General features: G+C 35.7%; 2 protein-coding genes across 13 annotated transcripts in view; one reads left to right on the top strand and one right to left on the bottom strand.

The window, feature by feature from the left end:
• LOC131938281 (calcium uptake protein 3, mitochondrial) overlaps nucleotides 1-15,068 on the top strand; it is a 73,091-nt gene extending 58,023 nt beyond the window's left edge. For 3 of the 6 annotated variants that reach the window (XM_059296303.1, XM_059296258.1, XM_059296268.1), the window contains 9 exons: nucleotides 2,613-2,693; nucleotides 5,706-5,792; nucleotides 7,052-7,075; nucleotides 10,943-11,028; nucleotides 11,458-11,562; nucleotides 12,023-12,095; nucleotides 12,210-12,318; nucleotides 13,128-13,285; nucleotides 13,491-15,068. In XM_059296303.1, the coding sequence (XP_059152286.1) occupies nucleotides 2,613-2,693; nucleotides 5,706-5,792; nucleotides 7,052-7,075; nucleotides 10,943-11,028; nucleotides 11,458-11,562; nucleotides 12,023-12,095; nucleotides 12,210-12,318; nucleotides 13,128-13,285; nucleotides 13,491-13,565 (798 nt within the window). In that variant the 3' untranslated portion in view covers nucleotides 13,566-15,068. The remainder of the gene's footprint in view (nucleotides 1-2,612; nucleotides 2,694-5,705; nucleotides 5,793-7,051; nucleotides 7,076-10,942; nucleotides 11,029-11,457; nucleotides 11,563-12,022; nucleotides 12,096-12,209; nucleotides 12,319-13,127; nucleotides 13,286-13,490) is intronic. The other 3 variants (XM_059296286.1, XM_059296277.1, XM_059296294.1) reach the window with 3 other exon arrangements.
• A 123-nt stretch (nucleotides 15,069-15,191) lies between these two features.
• The window catches only part of LOC131938241 (rho GTPase-activating protein 26), a 33,922-nt gene continuing 29,388 nt past the window's right edge, over nucleotides 15,192-19,725 (bottom strand). For 5 of the 7 annotated variants that reach the window (XM_059296223.1, XM_059296178.1, XM_059296204.1 and 2 more), the window contains 4 exons: nucleotides 18,963-19,016; nucleotides 18,063-18,131; nucleotides 17,591-17,670; nucleotides 15,192-17,438 (listed from right to left, as the gene is read on the bottom strand). In XM_059296223.1, coding sequence (XP_059152206.1) covers nucleotides 17,344-17,438; nucleotides 17,591-17,670; nucleotides 18,063-18,131; nucleotides 18,963-19,016 — 298 coding nt within the window. In that variant the 3' untranslated portion in view covers nucleotides 15,192-17,343. The remainder of the gene's footprint in view (nucleotides 17,439-17,590; nucleotides 17,671-18,062; nucleotides 18,132-18,962; nucleotides 19,017-19,725) is intronic. The other 2 variants (XM_059296214.1, XM_059296186.1) reach the window with 1 other exon arrangement.

Below are 19,725 nucleotides of genomic sequence, written 5' to 3' on the forward strand. Positions count from 1 at the left end.
ATACAATCTGTCACACATCTTCTACTATCATACAATCTGTCACACACCTTCTACAGTCATACAATCTGTCACACACCTTCTACAGTCATACAATCTGTCACACACCTTCTACAGTCATACAATCTGTCACACACCTACAGTCATACAATCTGTCACACACCTTCTACAGTCATACAATCTGTCACACACCTTCTACAGTCATACAATCTGTCACACACCTTCTACAGTCATACAATCTGTCACACATCTTCTACAGTCATACAATCTGTCACACACCTTCTACAGTCATACAATCTGTCACACACCTTCTACAGTCATACAATCTGTCACACACCTACAGTCATACAATCTGTCACACACCTTCTACAGTCATACAATCTGTTGCCCACCTTCTACAGTCATACAATCTGTCATACACCCCCATCTGTCATACACCCCCATCTGTCATACACCCCCATCTATCATACACCCCCATCTGTCATACACCCCCATCTGTCATACACCCCCATCTGTCATACACCCCCATCTGTCATACACCCCCATCTGTCATACACCCCTATCTGTCATACACCCCCATCTGTCATACACCCCCATCTGTCATACACCCCATCTGTCATACACCCCCATCTGTCATACACCCCTATCTGTCATACACCCCCATCTGTCATACACCCCCATCTGTCATACACCCCCATCTGTCATACACCCCCATCTGTCATACACCCCCATCTGTCATACACCCCCATCTGTCATACACCACCATCTGTCATACACCCCCATCTGCCATACACCCCCATCTGTCATACACCCCCATCTGTCATACACCCCCATCTCTCATACACCCCCATCTGTCATACACCCCCATCTCTCATACACCCCCATCTGTCATACACCCCCATCTGTCATACACCCCATCTGTCATACACCCCCATCTGTCATACACCCCCATCTGTCATACACCCCCATCTGTCATACACCCCCATCTCTCATACACCCCCATCTGTCATACACCCCCATCTGTCACATACCCCCATCTGTCACATACCCCCATCTGTCATACACCCCATCTGTCATACACCCCCATCTGTCATACACCCCATCTGTCATACACCCCCATCTGTCATACACCCCCATCTGCCATACACCCCCATCTGTCATACAACCCCATCTGTCATACACCCCCATCTGTCATACACCCCCATCTCTCATACACCCCCATCTGTCATACACCCCCATCTGTCATACACCCCCATCTGTCATACACCCCCATCTGTCATACACCCCCATCTGTCACATACCCCCATCTGTCACATACCCCCATCTGTCATACACCCCCATCTGTCATACACTCCATCTGTCATACACCCCATCTGTCATACACCCCCATCTGTCATACACCCCCATCTGTCATACACCCCCATCTGTCATACACCCCCATCTGTCATACACCCCCATCTGTCACAAACCCCCATCTGTCATACACCCCATCTGTCATACACCCCCATCTGTCATACACCCCCATCTGTCATACACCCCCATCTGTCATACACCCCCATCTGTCATACACCCCCATCTGTCACATACCCCCATCTGTCATACACCCCCATCTGTCATACACCCCCATCTGTCATACACTCCATCTGTCATACACCCCATCTGTCATACACCCCCATCTGTCATACACCCCCATCTGTCATGCACCCCCATCTGTCATACACCCCCATCTGTCATACACCCCCATCTGTCACATACCCCCATCTGTCACATACCCCCATCTGTCACATACCCCCATCTGTCACATACCCCCATCTGTCATACACCCCATCTGTCATACACCCCCATCTGTCATACACCCCATCTGTCATACACCCCCATCTGTCATACACCCCCATCTGTCATACACCCCCATCTGTCATACACCCCCATCTGTCATACACCCCCATCTGTCATACACCCCCATCTGTCATACACCCCCATCTGTCATACACCCCCATTTGTCATACACCCCCATCTGTCATACACCCCCATTTGTCATACAACCCCATCTGTCATACACCCCCATCTGTCACATACCCCCATCTGACCATCTCAACATCTCAATAGCCTAGGCTTGCCAAACAGTTATGCTAGATATAATCTAAACATATTGCTATCAAACTTGATCATGTCAAACATCCTTACAATTTATTACCATGATTCATCATTATTCTAACAAGCAACCTGTCAATACAGCACATGATCATCTATTTTTAAACTTCTGTAAAAATCAGATTAATATTTCATTGGATTTCAAATTTTTTTCTTATATTTTTTCTTAGTCTTTTTAGATTTTTTTAATTGACATGTAAATATTTTTAAAAACTTTCACATTTTTCACTGAATTGTTCAATAGATTAGCTACCACTGCTGTGTTGCTTATCAATAGGATTAATCTCCTTTTATTGTATAATCTTTGCTTCTAATTATCTGTATCAGTGGATGTGAACCTGTATGTAGATTAGACAAGATTGATTACATACTACATTGACGTAAGCTTCATTAACTCAAGCACTTGTTATATCCAACTTAGGTTTTTGTTCTTTTTTTTCCTTTTATGATTTTTTTCCTTTCAGTTGGAGAGTTTCTTCATTCTTCCACCCAAAGAAAGGAAGTTTGTTCCTCGGGACCCTAAAAAGTTACAGAAATTGTTAAATGTACGACTAAGTTTTAACTGCAAGCCAGCACGCAGCATTGCACGCTCTTAAGTTTCCAACATCTTTTACTCTTGATTCATCAAGCCCAATTAGCTGCTCCATTCCATTCATTTCCTTTCCATGGTAGTCAAGTACAGAGAACCCTGCAAGTTTTAGCCATAGGTTTTTATGTTCATTATCCACTGTTTATTCAAGAATTTATTTTTTAAAAGTTCTAGAATACTAATAAACACTTGAAATATTTTAATTATTTTGCGCTAAACTATTTGAAGTAGTTGCGACATTGTTATTTTAAATAACTGTTAAATATAATTATTGTTTAATTACATTTTAATTAACTATTTAGATAATTTTACAGTTTGTTTAATAACAAAATAAAAATGTAGACATTTTAAAAAATTCTAATATTCAAAAAATTTCTCTTAACTACAATTTAAGTATTTACAAAAACTGAAACCAATTAATGAACTTTGTTGTTGTAGAAATTTTATTTAAATTAAAGTAAATAGAATAAAGAATTTAATTTAACCTTTTTTTTAAATGAACTCACTTTAAAAATATTAAAGCTGTAATTGTAAATGACATCAGTTAACAAGTTAAAAGCTAGTAATATCAAATTTATTCAATTTAAATACAACAGATATGGCGCTAATGTTTAAGGTATCATTTAGTTTATTAAAATATAATTCACAGTTCAGCTCAGAATTCAGTTAGATTTAATAGACTTTGTTACCACTTCTAATTTACTTGTAAAACAGTTTATTTTAAAAATAATTGAAATTACACAAAAAATAATAATTATAAAGTTTAAAAAGTATCACAAGTGGACTGAATAGAAATGGTAATACATTGATTCCATCTAGGTGTATTCATTTATCCGCCTATCCTCGCTACACTTGTCATGATTCATCCTTCTTTATTAATGCTTTTGCTTTCAGCTTCTAGAAAAAGTAATACATTATTTGCTCTTTCAGTTTATACCAGCCATTAAAGCAACTAAGAAATTCCTTAAGCTCTTTTAATACAACTTAGACTGGAACTAACATGTTGTACATTGTATATTTTATATCTAATGATCAGTTATAGTTGTACGCTCAATATTAAAACCTCATATATGATTGTATGCTCAGTATTAAAACCTCATATAATATTGTATGCTAATCCTAAAACTTGATTTATTTGTACGCAGAATATTAGGCTATCAAACTTCATCTACAGCATTGTTTTTAATCCTAACACAATGAAGATTTTTGTACAGCAACAACTTAAGTGTCATAACCTGTGTCATTAACATGCAAAACAAGCCATTTTAACTTAGTCAACTACACACAAAATGTGTCAATACTTTAGTCATAGCTTTACAGATGGGAGATAACTCCAGTTGTCTTTCTTGACTTGTAGGAGGTAACTCTAGCTCCCACTGGTGAAACTGCTGGTAGTTGTGTGCTGTGTAGAGAGTAGTGTAGGCTGGTTGGGTGCTTGTGTTGTGTCACGTGTTCACTGCGTTCTTTATCATTGTAGTTTCAAACAGAATTTTGGGTTTTGGATACTTGTGACTTAGGTAGGTGGTTCAAACTGCATGCTAAAAACTTGCCAACCCCTGTTGCATGCCTAACCGCAACTTAAATCTGTTCTAGCTTCTGCCTTCAACTTAAAACCACTGGATGGCTGTCTAGCTTCTGCCCTCCAGCTAGTACCACTGATAGAAATGCTGGATGGCTGTCTAGCTTCTGCCCTCCAGCTAGTACCACTGATAGAAATGCTGGATGGCTGTCTAGCTTCTGCCCTCCAGCTAGTACCAATGATAGAAATGCTGGATGGCTGTCTAGCTTCTGCCCTCCAGCTAGTACCACTGATAGAAATGCTGGATGGCTGTCTAGCTTCTGCCCTCCAGCTAGTACCACTGATAGAAATGCTGGATGGCTGTCTAGCTTCTGCCCTCCAGCTAGTACCACTGATAGAAATGCTGGATGGCTGTCTAGCTTCTGCCCTCCAGCTAGTACCACTGATAGAAATGCTGGATGGCTGTCTAGCTTCTGCCCTCCAGCTAGTACCACTGATAGAAATGCTGGATGGCTGTCTAGCTTCTAGAAAGACTGTGATTTACTAGCAACTAGTTGCATGACCAGTTGTTCTGCTTGTTTTCACACATCACATATTTCACTTGATATTTGAAAATTAATGAGTGATAAAATTAAAACTATTTCAAAGCCATACCCTGCCACCCAAAGTGCAGGTTAAGATGTTCAACTGCCCACCTGCTGTGGTCAGTTGTCTTCTTTAGGCTACATGTATCTTCTTATCACTTGACTTTGTATCTCATTATGTTCAACTAATTGCTAAAAGGTTGGAAGAATTCTTTTAAAATTTAGATTAATTAAATTTTTAAACATGTTTGAATGATTGTTTTAAAATGTAGATTAATTAGTATACAAAAATTAGCAACATTTTAATAATACATATTCTACCATGATAAAAAGTAGTTTAATACAGCTGATTAAACAGCAGTAATTTAATACATGTATTACAAAGTTATTAAACATATGTATCTTATAAAACTACTAAGGCCATTTCATTGTTTAAATGTTTTTAGTTTGCTAATGGACAGTGAAGTGTTTCTCTTAGATAAATATCATTACAGTTATGTGCTGTCTTACAGTAAACACTATATGTAAACATTCAAGATGAAAATGTGTATTTGTATAATTAAGATGCTCATTAACTTTTTATTTCACCTTAATCTCTCAATGTCTAATTAAAAATGGCTTATTAAAATGGATTCCTCTGTGCCAATAATCTAGTTGCTTCCCCTTACCAAGTCTAAAATGTTGGCCTCAATAACCTTGTTGCTTTCCCTTTAGCAACTCAGTGTTGTTGGCCTCTAACCCTCCTTGGGAAGTTGATTCATATATTTGTGTATCAATGTTTGCTGAACAATCTATGACACCCCCCCCCCCCCCTCCCCACCCTTATGTTCATCCTGGCCACTAAATAACCTTGTGTTTACTACAGCTTGAGAAGGTCTTCAGCTCCGGCTCTTCTAAAGGGGAAGACAAAGATGAGGAAGAGGGGCAAGACAAGCATACCAGTAATATGCAGGTAAAATATTCTTTTCCTGCCTGAAATATGCAGGTATTAGACTGTATTATATTAGGAAAGTATTCTCAGTTTGAAATATGCAGGTAAAATATGCTTTTCCTGTCTGTACTAATATTTAATAATAAATGATTGACTTAATTGAATAAATTGTGTTGTCATAAAAACAATATTTGTTTGAGAGATCTGAGTGCAGATTTTTAAAGTTTGCTTTGTTGTCATGTGGATACATGTCTATGAGCAAAAACATGACTAGATCCAACCAGATTTTTTATTTGGCTACAAAACTGACCAAACATGACCAATCATTGTCTCTGACACCAGGAAGAAAATTATTGACTTTAGTTGTGAGTGACCAAACTTGACCCTTCTATTTTATATCTGACCCCAAGAAGAAAATTATTGACTTTAGTTGTGAGTGACCAAACTTGACCCTTCTATTTTATATCTGACCCCAAGAAGAAAATTATTGACTTTAGTTGTGAGTGACCGAACTTGACCCATCTATTTTATTTCTGACCCCAGGAAGAAAATTATTGACTTTAGTTGTGAGTGACCGAACTTGACCCATCTATTTTATTTCTGACCCCAGGAAGAAAATTATTGACTTTAGTTGTGAGTGACCAAACTTGACCCTTCTATTTTATATCTGACCCCAAGAAGAAAATTATTGACTTTAGTTGTGAGTGACCAAACTTGACCCTTCTATTTTATATCTGACCCCAAGAAGAAAATTATTGACTTTAGTTGTGAGTGACCGAACTTGACCCATCTATTTTATTTCTGACCCCAGGAAGAAAATTATTGACTTTAGTTGTGAGCGACCGAACTTGACCCATCTATTTTATTTCTGACCCCAGGAAGAAAATTATTGACTTTAGTTGTGAGTGACCAAACTTGACCCTTCTATTTTATATCTGACCCCAAGAAGAAAATTATTGACTTTAGTTGTGAGTGACCGAACTTGACCCATCTATTTTATTTCTGACCCCAGGAAGAAAATTATTGACTTTAGTTGTGAGCGACCAAACTTGACCCATCTATTTTATTTCTGACCCCAAGAAGAAAATTATTGACTTTAGTTGTGAGTGACCAAACTTGACCCATCTATTTTATTTCTGACCCCAAGAAGAAAATTATTGACTTTAGTTGTGAGTGACCGAACTTGACCCATCTATTTTATTGCTGACCCCAGGAAGAAAATTATTGACTTTAGTTGTGAGTGACCAAACTTGACCCATCTATTTTATTTCTGACCCCAGGAATTAAAAGCCTTGCTCCAGAAGGTATTGTATTGTCCTTTCTTTCAGCCACAGGTAGCCGCAGTTGGTTACACTGGTTTTTTGTTTTGTTCATCAGCTTTGGATAGATGATTGCATTTTACCTTCCAGTTGACGATGTTTTTAGATAATTATTTTTACCATCCTTCAGTTGACAAAGTTTTTAGATAATTATTGTTAACATCCTTCAGTTGACAAAGTTTTTAGATAATTATTTTTAACATGCTTCAGTTGACAAAGTTTTTAGATAATTATTTTTAACATCCTTCAGCTGGCACCGTTTAATCTTTAGATGAATAGATTTTAAGTTGTTGAGTTTACAAGTTCAAATAATTTAATATTAGTTATCTGCCACAATAAAAATGTTTAGATGAATAAATTTAACATGGTTTTGTTCCCACCTAAGTTTTCTAATTTAAAGTGCTTACCTGTAGCTTATTTCTATTATCCGGAATCTACTTTAAAATTAGTTTTAACAATTGGTTCAAGGGGCTGAGTATTTTCTGGGAATAGTTTTATTTTTAACTTGAGCCAGGGTTAGAGGTCACACTTAACTTTGATCAGTTGTTTAATATTACAGTTAACTTAGTGATTAAAGGTGTATTAGTTAATTTTTAACTTAGTGCTAATTGATGCTGTTGTGAATGTGGTGGAGGACATGAAGCAAACTTGAAGGAGCACGTAACAAAAGTCTATGGTTTATATACAGTGTTGCCTAATGCTGGTTCCAGTGTTGCCTAGTGTTGGTTCTGCTGTTGCCTAGTGCTGGTTCCAGTGTTGCCTAGTGTTGGTTCCAGTGTTGCCTAGCATGGCTGAGCCAATTATCCCTGTACGACATCCTAAACCTAGACACACTGGCTGTAGATTCTCTTCCATATCCAGAGTGCCTAGCATAGCTGAGCCAGTGGTCCCACTGTTGCCTAGCATAGCTGAGCCAGTGGTCCCACTGTTGCCTAGCGTAGCTGAGCCAGTGGTCCCACTGTTGCCTAGCATAGCTGAGCCAGTGGTCCCACTGTTGCCTAGCATAGCTGAGCCAGTGGTCCCACTGTTGCCTAGCGTAGCTGAGCCAGTGGTCCCACTGTTGCCTAGCGTAGCTGAGCCAGTGGTCCCAGTGTTGCCAATGACCCCAGTACAACAGTGTAAAGCTAGACCTACTGGCTATAGACTGCCTCCCATCAACTCCCAGTTCAACTGCCTGATGCTTAAGACCAAATGTATGGTATGTGGGAAATCAGAGGAGTCTTGCAACCATTTGTCTAATGTCAATAGAAATAAATCAATCTTACATGAAAATGTAAATAAAAATGTAGAATTAAGTACAAAGGTAGAGAATGTAGCCTTTATGTTGTTCCTATCTTTTGATTACCATGTTGGTGTTTTGTTGTACACTGAATAAACAGAGATAAATATTTGAGTGATGGAATCAAGAAGTGCTAGCACTGAATCAGTACTGTGGGATGGTTATGTGAGGCAGCACTATAACACTGGGATTGTGTAATGAAGAGCTTTATCCATGGCTGAGGTTGCTTGTAGGAAAACTTTGACCTCATGCATACATGTACCCACTTGTTGTAGGAAAACATGCATCAACGTACGCACTGTAAATAGCCTATCATGAAATGGCTTTTTGTTTGACATTATGACATATGTAATCAGATCTCTGTACCCACCAGAATAACCTTGTGATGTCATAATTTATGTAATTAGGTCAACTAATTTTGCATCCTGATATCATAGTATTTTTTTTTTATCAGACCATGACATTTTAAGAGCATTAAAAATACAGAAATAATGAATATGCATGTTATTATTAAAATGTCATTTCTTTAAATTGATCTATCATACAAGGGTGAAGGAATAATGTGTTATACTTTGTGTATAGAACCTAGGTCATCCTATGTATCCAGTAGGTAACCATGACAAAAACATTAAAACAGATGTAGCTAATAATTCACCTTATCACCTGAAAGATGGAACTTTTTTTAAATCTCATTCATCTGTCTAATTATGTGCAAGAAATAGGCTGTAAGTGTAAGGTGTACTAATCAAAGCACATTTTAATAAATTTTTGAACAGATATCTAAACATTTTTTACAAGATAAACTTATCATTAGTTAACTAATTGTTCTAATAATTTGCTCTTTAATTAATTGGCTTAGATGCACTTTCACATTTCATTCATTACCCATGTCCATTTTTAGAAATAGCCTTTATTTGGTCGACTATTTTATGTTAGAACTGAAATGTCCCCTGTAGAGCTTGTAGCAAGGTTAGGTTAACTCCCTTGAGCACATGCCACCATCTAGATCAGTGTTTCCCAATGTTTCACCCACATTTGATGATTGGGTGGAGGGGAAGGGTGAGGTTATTTGATAATTTCATTTTTGAAGAGGTGTCATTAAAATCTTTATTTAAATACTTATAAGTAATTACGCTCTTGATGCTAATTATGGAATGTCATAACTAATGGCTAAATCTGTTTGCTGCACCTGTATGCTGCAGGCTGTACCTGTATATTGCAGGTTGGACCTGTATATTGCAGGCTGTACCTGTATATTGCAGGCTGTACCTGTATGCTGCAGGGTGTACCTGTATGCTGCAGGCAGTACCTGTATGCTGCAGGCTGTACCTGCAGACTACCTGTATATTGCAGGCTGCACCTGTATATTGCAGGCTGTACCTGTATGCTGCAGGCTGTACCTGCAGACTACCTGTATATTGCAGGCTGCACCTGTATGCTGCAGGCTGTACCTGTATATTGCAGGCTGTACCTGTATATTGCAGGCTGTACCTGTATATTGCAGGCTGTACCTGTATGCTGCAGGCTGTACCTGTATATTGCAGGCTGTACCTGTATATTGCAGGCTGTACCTGTATATTGCAGGCTGTACCTGTATATTGCAGGCTGTACCTGTATGCTGCAGGCTGTACCTGTATGCTGCAGGCTGTACCTGTATGCTGCAGGCTGTACCTGCAGACTACCTGTATATTGCAGGCTGCACCTGTATATTGCAGGCTGTACCTGTATGCTGCAGGCTGTACCTGCAGACTACCTGTATATTGCAGGCTGCACCTGTATGCTGCAGGCTGTACCTGTATATTGCAGGCTGCACCTGTATATTGCAGGCTGTACCTGTATATTGCAGGCTGTACCTGTATATTGCAGGCTGTACCTGTATATTGCAGGCTGTACCTGTATGCTGCAGGCTGTACCTGTATATTGCAGGCTGTACCTGTATGCTGCAGGCTGTACCTGTATATCGCAGGCTGTACCTGTATGCTGCAGGCTGTACCTGTATATTGCAGGCTGCATCTGTATGCTGCAGGGTGTACCTGTATGCTGCAGGCTGTACATGTATGCTGCAGGCTGTACCTGTATGCTGCAGGCTGTGCATGTATTATACCTCAAATTTAGCTTATCTGTTAGCATTCAAGCCTGTATGAGCTACATCAAATGAGGATCTAGTCAATATGAGCAAACAAAGCCCATGACTAATTGCTAATGCATTAAATAGTTTCTTAATTAATTCGTATACTTACATAATAATTTAAAAGTAAGTATTCACTATAAATAAAAATAAACGTATAGATTCAACACAAACAAAACAAACATTCCTCTGAAACATTGATTCATTTAACATATTGTTACATATGCTTATCAGAGTAAGTTACATGATGTAACGTATGTGTGTGTGTGTGTACTTAGTGTGTTGTGAGTGCTAAGACAAGAAGTAGGAATAAAAAAAAACATGTTACATGATGTAACATGTGTGTGTGTGTGTGTGTGTGTGTGTGTGTGTGTGTGTGTGTACTTAGTGTGTTGTGAGTGCTAAGACAAGAAGTTGGAATAAAAAAAATGTGTTACATCCACAGAGCACAGAGATACCAGACACAACACTTTTGGTGCACTTTTTTGGGAGGAACGGGAAAAATGTTCTTCAGTACAAGGACTTTCATAGGTAGATCTGTCTGTCTGGCTTATTGATCTAGCTCATTCTGTCTGATCCTTGGCTCATTCTGTCTGGTACTAAAAGTCTGGCTTGTTCTCTCTGGTACTAAAAGTCTGGCTCATTCTCTCTGGTACTAAAAGTCTGGCTCATTCTCTCTGGTACTTAAAGTCTGGCTCATTCTCTCTGGTACTTAAAGTCTGGCTCATTCTCTCTGGTACTAAAAGTCTGGCTCGTTCTCTCTGGTACTAAAAGTCTGGCTCGTTCTCTCTGGTACTTAAAGTCTGGCTCATTCTCTCTGGTACTTAAAGTCTGGCTCATTCTCTCTGGTACTAAAAGTCTGGCTCGTTCCTCAATAAAAAAGTTGGTTGTGTTAAAAAAGTTTGTGTTATTGACCAAGACCACATGAGCATGTTTGAACCAGATCTGTCCCTCCTGCAGGTTTATGGAGAATCTCCAAAGTGAAGTCATTGAGCTGGAGTTCCTGGAGTTCTCTAAGGGCATGAGCACAATCTCAGAGGTAGCCTTTGCCAAGATTCTGCTCAGGTAGCCACACACACAAGCACACACAGACATGCATATAATCACACATTTACACACATAAATTAATGCACCCACACGTGACATACATGTCATATTATGCTATATTGGTTTTTCTTTGTAAAGAAGGTTATTGTAAACATCAGTCAAGTTGTACCTAGCTTTGTTATTGTTTGTATTGTGAGTGTAATAGTAGATGTATAATTTTAAATCTTAAGCTATAGTACAAAAATTATTTAAAATAAATTTTGTATGTGTAATTGTGTGTGAATGTTTTGCATTGATTGTATTGTATTTACAGATGAAGCTCTACATTATACTCTGTCAATAAAAAATGTATTTTTAAAAATGTTCTAGCAATTAGAAAAAAAAAAGCTTTTAAAAAATTGTTTCCAACCATGATGAAAATAGTTTAAAAACAGAATTAATCTTGTACTGATAAATTTGTTATTTCTGCAATGCTTAGGTACACAAACCTAGACCGAGGGGATGTTGAGGATTGTCTGAAACGGGTCAAAGAAAGAATGCCCAATGAAAAGGTTTAACATTTTTTAACTTGTAACAAGAAGTTGCTACTTTTGAAAAAGATGTACATTTTAATTTTTTTAAGTGTACACATTAATGAACACTTTCTTCTAATTATATTTGTACAGGGTATCACATTTGATGAGTTTAAAAAGTTTTGTCAATTCCTCAACAACCTGGATGACTTTGCAATTGCCATGAAGATGTACACATTTGCTCAGCAACCGGTTTCACAAGGTAACAGATTAGTTTTCCCTGGCTACAGTTAGCCTTCAATAGATTCAATAATCCTGTTTGGGTACCCATTCAATAATCCTGTTTGGGTACCTGTTTTACAGCCAGCTTTTATTTGAGTTGCCTCCTCTAAAATGTTCTTCATTAACGAAGTTAAAATAGTTAAAGATCACTTCTGCTCTCTGCAATTCTTTGGTCCCAAACTGAAGTCAATAACATAACATTCATACAAACATTTTTTTAAAAGAGCTACAATTTTCAACTATTTTAAACCTACAGAGCAAGTCTAATGAAAAAAACTTATTTCATGAATAAGGTTTAAGTTTAGACAAGATAAAGTGTCACTTTAAGTTAAATGTGAGCTAAAAATATTTCTCACCAACCCCTCACTTTAGTTTGATAAGCAAAAAATTAGATAAGAAGCAACTGACATCAGAAACTGGGGTATTGAAATTAGAGGATTAGTTAACTGTGAAGCAGAAGCCTGCTTTTAATATTTAGTGCTAACTCTAAATCTGTTTGTGGTACTAATTAAGTAATTTAGTGCTAACTCTAAATCTGTTTGTGGTACTAATTAAGTAATTTAGTGCTAACTCTAAATCTGTTTGTGGTACTAATTAAGTAATTTAGTGCTAACTCTAAATCTGTTTGTGGTACTAATTAAGTAATTTAGTGCTAACTCTAAATCTGTTTGTGGTACTAATTAAGTAATTTAGTGCTAACTCTAAACCTGTTTGTGGTACTAATTAAGTAATTTAGTGCTTACTCTAAATCTGTATGTGATATGAACTGACTGTTTATCTTCTCTGTAGAGGAATTCATGCGTGCTGTGATGGTGTGTACAGGTTTCAGCCTAGGATCTCATATAGTCAATACCCTGTTCAACATCTTTGATACTGATGGAGATGGTAACTTATCCCATAAGGAGTTCATTTCTTTGATGAAGGACAGACTACACAGGGGTGCACGAGTAAGTTCACGTGGTTTTTTTGTTTCAATAAGTGATCGCATCATTTCAAGCTGTTTTTTTTTAGATTGTCAGTGAGACAGGTCAATAGTCTGGTCGTGGACTAGTTTGTTGAAATGAACTACACAACTTTACAAAGAATGGGTAGAAAAACAGTTTTATTTAAGGCCACATTTCTGACGATAAATGGGAAATTATTTTTTTCCAGTCTCATCTTATGCACAGTCAGAACAAACTGGAAGCTTTTAAAACTTGTGTCAAGAATGAAATGAGGACATTTTAGCACCAATCTCACATCAGGATACAAAAGTCACAAGTTCCTTGAGGTGAAACCTTGAGCTCCCCACCATTTTTATCTATTTTTTTTTGTTTTTCCAAAGCCTTAAAAAAAATTCCACAAATTTTTTATAATTTACCAATCAAATAGTCTGGTCTGGCCAAGCTCTCATTTGAACTTCTCTTCTTACCATATATAATATATGTCTGTGATTTTTCTGTAAATATTTATTACTGTACATTGCTTTGTTTATAAAAATTTCTATTTATATTATACCAATCGTAGTAGCTTTTAAAATAAGGACATGAAAATGCTGAGGGTCTGTTTACTGAAAAATTCTATTAACTGTCTTGCATTTCGAAGTAAGAAGGCAGAATTTCTCAGTGTTCCGTCAGTGCAACAATAAAATATGCAATCCTCCCATCCAATGATTTTTTACCTTGAAATTAAAAACAATTAAAAAAACAATTTTCAACTAAGATTTTTTTCTTTATTATTTTTTTTTTAATTTTTAAACACATAATGATAAATGTTACTAGCATTACAGTGCAGAATATTTGATACATCTGATTGTGAGAAGAGCAAAACAAATTGATGAAATTTGTACACAAACTCTGCTGTAATCACTCTATGTATATACAATGTAACACAGAAGGCCATGGGTGGAGGACACTAAAGCATTTTTGTCCTGGTAAAATTGATATCCCACTGATGTGCAGATTATTCTACCATCATAAAATAAATTGGCAAGACAAACAAATGAAACTAAATGACATGGTGTTAGGCACTATCACATTAGAGGAAGGAGAAAATAAAACCAACAAACATAGCCAAATAATTTCTGTACACTTGTTCTATTTACACAACTCAAGCCAGTCAACACAGGTGATGATGCTCCCCTATCATGTCTTGAGCCTTGGGTATTTACACAAAGATGAATGCCAATTTGTTCTAGTTTGCATAGAAGTGAGAAAACTAACATGATGCGGACATTCATTAAGATGCAATTAACACACTGAAAGTTTTATTTTTTGAAAAATTTACTGCCTTTGTAGAAAATACATTATTTGTTTAAAAAAAAAATGCAAAAAAAAAAATTCAAATTTTGTTTCAAGCCAAATATAAGATTTTCAAAAGTAAAAAACCAAAGGAGATATATACAGCATCTTAGCAATTAAAAAAAATGTGTACATTCTCTCAAAATCATCTATAGTATCAATATGTGAGTCAGCTATATGATGGATCTTATTCTCAAAATTAAGTAAAAATAACCCTACATTAGACAATTCCCAGGTGTACCAGCTAGAGAGGCCACAGAAACAGCTACCCATGTCTGTCAAAAAAACATCCCAAACCTAGGCTCAGCACTCAATCTTCAACTAAGAGACAAATATTTCTTAAGCCATAGATTTCTATTTATTAAATTATCAATTTTAAAAACCATTCCTTTTTTAAATGAGAAAAAACAAGAATAAGCATGGACAAACATTCTACAGGCAAAAAAAGAAACAATTGGAATGTCAAAAAGTCCAGTAGAACACCTAAAAATGCCTGACAGTGGTTTATAGATTGTTTCATTTAGCATCAGACAAATCAATACAGCTGTGTTGAGCCTAGCAGTTTTAAAAGATTTTTTTCAACTTAGCACTTTATAGTTACATAGAAGAAAACTGTTAAATAAACAGCTGGCATGTAGATGGATCTGCAATTTTTTATGTGGTGTACATCTTAAATTTATGTCAGAAAAAATAGTAACTTAAAGATCTAGCAGTTTCTTATCAAATAGGTAAAGAAAAAAGTCATGGATTGATTAAAAAAAATTAAATTAGGCACACAAACAAACAATTTCAACATGGCACAAAGAAAAATATTTGAGCGAGAATTACTGCACAAAAAAGATTTGAACTTTTTTTTTTATATAGTCACTTTTACAAAAACCTCAGTTTATTATTTAAATTGACAAAACTAGGAAATGTTTTAAAAAAATACTAACTTACTTAAATTTGATGACAATACAAGGTTTGAAAGTGATGAAAGTAGGAAAAGTATTTGACAATTATACTTGATAAAATAATTTAGGTTGAACTAGGTGTTAAAATATGCAGCTGAAAGCCACTTCAATTCCTGGCAATTTTTGTCAACTATAGCTACTGTTAAAAATTATTATCTAGAAGCCTTTTATGAAACATATTTAAGCAATAAAAACTTATTTTGGTTTGTCCCTCTTAAAATCATGTCTACACAGGAAGTTTATAGTGATAATGCAGAAGGTCATAGCAAAACAGTGGTTAAAATCTATAGTAGATAACTCACCAGCTTTCATACAAGTAGTTTTTAAATTACTTATTTAAAATAAGAAATGAAGTGCATTAAATTGGCAGGAGAAAGAATATGCAGTGCACATCAATGGACTATTTTGGTTAGCTCCCCTGGAAGAGATATTTTCTTTTAGATTATGCAATGTTTATCCCTGCATAGATGTAAAATAAATTCTCAACACTAACAGATCAGAGTCCTTGTTTGAAGCTGAATATTTGAACATTAAAATAAATATTATGCTTTCATTGCTCACTAAGTGATTTACAAAATTAAAAAATGTGCAGATTGTTAATGTAGGTGTGTTACAAGTAAAACAGCCCTTTCACATTCAATTGGGAGAATTATTTAACACAAGTATGGCAACAATAACCAAAAAATTGCACTCTTTATCAGTATGAGAGGCACTTAGAACAAACAAAAATCTAAATATGAACCTATAGAATCTAAATATATACACAAATAAAATAGGTTAAGATCTTTCCATCACTTCTGTACTCACATCATCAGTACAGTGCTGTACAGATACTGTACTTACATCATCAGTACAGTGCTGTAGAGCTTCAGATACTGTACTCACATCATTAGTACAGTGCTATACAGCTACAGATACTGTAGTCTAATCATTAGAACAGCGCTCTGGAGCTATAGACACTACAAATAAAATACCCTTCAGTTTAGTGGCAATGTTAGACAATACTGAAGCTCTTGGATACACACAATCCAAAATGTATTGACATTAACCAAACTGTATAGACCTAGTCATCACTTAAATGTCACATGGACATTTAAAAAAATATCTCCAAATAGGAACTTGAGTAGTATAAAAGCAAAGCTAAAAGATCTGTAGTTTAAAAAGTTTTGTAAAACAATGCCAGGCTAATAAACACACACAAATTTTCAGTGAACTTCCTTGGGTGGAGGGTTATTGTGTACAAATAATTAAGTTATCAGCTAACAATGTTTATTAAACATGTTATATAATATTATATTAATTATCAGAAAACTTGAATATTTAATAAGTTTTCTAAGTTTTCATTACAATGAATATTTGAACCATTCAAAAGAGTGTAAGTTACAGTCTCTCCCTGTTTACAGCACACAGCACAATGAGTTAATGTTGATGATCACAGCTAGACCAGACTTAGCAAGCAGCCTAATCACAACTCCAATGAACATCCAGAGATGAGGGCTGGACCCACACATGGGAAGTGAGATGTTGAAGTGTCCTACACTTATCTTACACCAAACATTTTCTAATGGACCAAACACTGATGAGCATGTCTAGAAGCAAACACAGAGCCTGACTCTAATCTACTTTGATTTGTGTTAGTTGCTCCATGCAACCTGGATACTAATGTTGCATGATTGCTATCCAACTCAATATATTATTTAACAATCATACATTTAAAAAAATTGTTTACACATTTATTTCACAAGCTCCCACGTAGGCCTGACACTCCAGTCTTCAGCTGTCAATAAACTCTACATAGTTCTCTGGTATAATTCCTGTCTTTCCATCCAGGGTACCTTCTAACCATCCCGGCTCTCGTGACGGTCGCACTAAAAACAATCAAATGTGTTTAGGATCAAAGTTCACATGCATTTAGTATTTTTTAAAAATTATCTTTATTTTTTAACTACAAGCCTAGTTAGTTAATTTTTTTAAATAAAAAAAATACCAGATAAATGGGTAGCTAGGAATAAGAACTCACCATTAGTAATCAGCTGATTGGCTTCAAAGGACAACTCTGTCTCACTGTCAGCTATACATCGATACCTTGTTATCACAGTTCTGTAACACACAGTTAAGTCATGTAGACAGATGCTGCAACCCATGCTATGTTAACTCATAGACAGGAGGAGATCATGTTTAATTAAGACCCTTACCAAGCAGCCTTTTACCTCTAGATCAAAGGTAGCTGGTTTCTCTCAAGTAAATTATATACATTCTCAACTCTATAGCCAGACATTAAATCAACCATTTTATGTACTTCTGAAGCAATGGCAACACTATAGCAATGTCTAAACTACTATTAAAATATTCAAAGATTTTGAGTCATTGTCAATTATCAGTAAAAATTTAATAAGTAAACACAGTACAAGACATCTTCAAAGGGATGTGTTATAGGTTTAGAAAGCACAAACAAATGAAACTGTTAAGCAGCTGGTTACAAGATGCTATACCTGCGAGCTGGTTTACTAGAAGACAAACTAGATACACTGCCAGTCAGGCTGCCCTGCATCGACGACGACCTGAGGAATTTATTCAGTTAATTAGCAATGCTGCAAGATGTACCTGCAATGCTAGATCATTCTGGTAAGACTAAGTCAGTAAAAAATGATGCATTTAGTCATGCTCACAGTAGTCATTTAAATGAGTATGTAAAAATTGCCCTGTTTTAAATCAGTTGGTTACCAGAAGTATAGATAATGGATTTAATTCATGCTTTTAATAAACGTTAAATTTTACATGTTATGCATTTTAATATTTATTTGCATTGGCAAAAATTGGGTAGCAAGCAGATATTCAAATCTAACAAAGAAAGGTAAATCTAGTTTACTAAAAAAATAAAAGGAACCACCTGGCAAAAACTGGCCATAATTTTGTTAGATCTAAACATTGAGTACAAACTCCAGCTCAATTTCAGGCAGAACACTAAATAGGAAACTGTCTTTATTCAACATTAGGGAAAGCTACAGATTCTAAATTGTTAATGTTTACATTAATATGCATACTACTATTTCATTTTATACATTTTCACCAATTGCTTTTTAAGAAATGAATTTTAATAAATCTTTTAAATGAGGCCAAAAAAAAAAAAAAAACTGAACTAGGAAATTATAAATCTTTCATCTATGGTGCCATTCTTAAAAATAATTTTTAAAATTAGGAAAGCCACATGATTTCTGTTTGAAATCATAAATTTGTATTTTGGGCGTTTTGCATGGTGGTTTCTCATTTAATTAAATAAAAGCTAAAAAATGGGATGCCGGTAGCAACTTAACACAAAAATATAGCTCTAATTAAAGCCAATATGAATGAACTTAAAGAAACAAAAACTTGGAACATTGGTAGATGCTCACATGACTCCCTGGCCAGACGAGTAATCATTGCTGCTGCGCTTCTTCACACTTCCACTGTTTAGTGAACAAAGTTAGTGAAATACACTGTTAACTTACTGAAGACCACGAATTATTAGAAATGCTTCAAATACCCTGGATTTCTTTCCAGTTTGTTCTAGCACTTTTGCCTTAGGTTCACAAATTTTACAGGGTGGGAAAAAAAAAATTGGGTGAAACTATTTAAAAATAAAAAAGCAACATTTTTAAAAATCAGCAAAAATATAAATAAATAAAACCAGGAAAAGCATTTAAACTAAAGAAGCAAATTTAACAGCACCATTTTTAATCATTAGTAAACACTGGATTATTATACTGAAACTAAAATTGGTAAGTATGATTCATCTTATGGCACAATGCACATAACAATGCAATCTATGCAAATATGTTTAATAATACTACAATGCACATTAAGTAAGGCTGATTTTATTTACATAGTGAAATTTTAAAATACATAATCAAGCTTACTTTTTAATGGTTTTTATTTGAAATTTAAACAATCAAGCATAGGGCATTTAGTCTATATTACTACTTCTAAAAATTGAATATATACATTATTTATTTTTTTAGAGATTTTACTAGATCCAATTTATTTGAGTTTGTAAGCCTGGTAGTGAAATAGAAACAGCTTTCTTATCTGGATAGGTTGTAAAATCTATATATAAACTGATGCTGGCTAGGAGTTTGAGGAAAAATTTTCTGCACATTAAATACTGTCCGTACAGAC

Source organism: Physella acuta, unplaced genomic scaffold, assembly GCF_028476545.2.
Source record: "Physella acuta isolate Inbredline_101_S28 unplaced genomic scaffold, ASM2847654v3 ptg000017l, whole genome shotgun sequence".
NCBI classification, from domain to species: Eukaryota; Metazoa; Mollusca; class Gastropoda; family Physidae; genus Physella; species Physella acuta.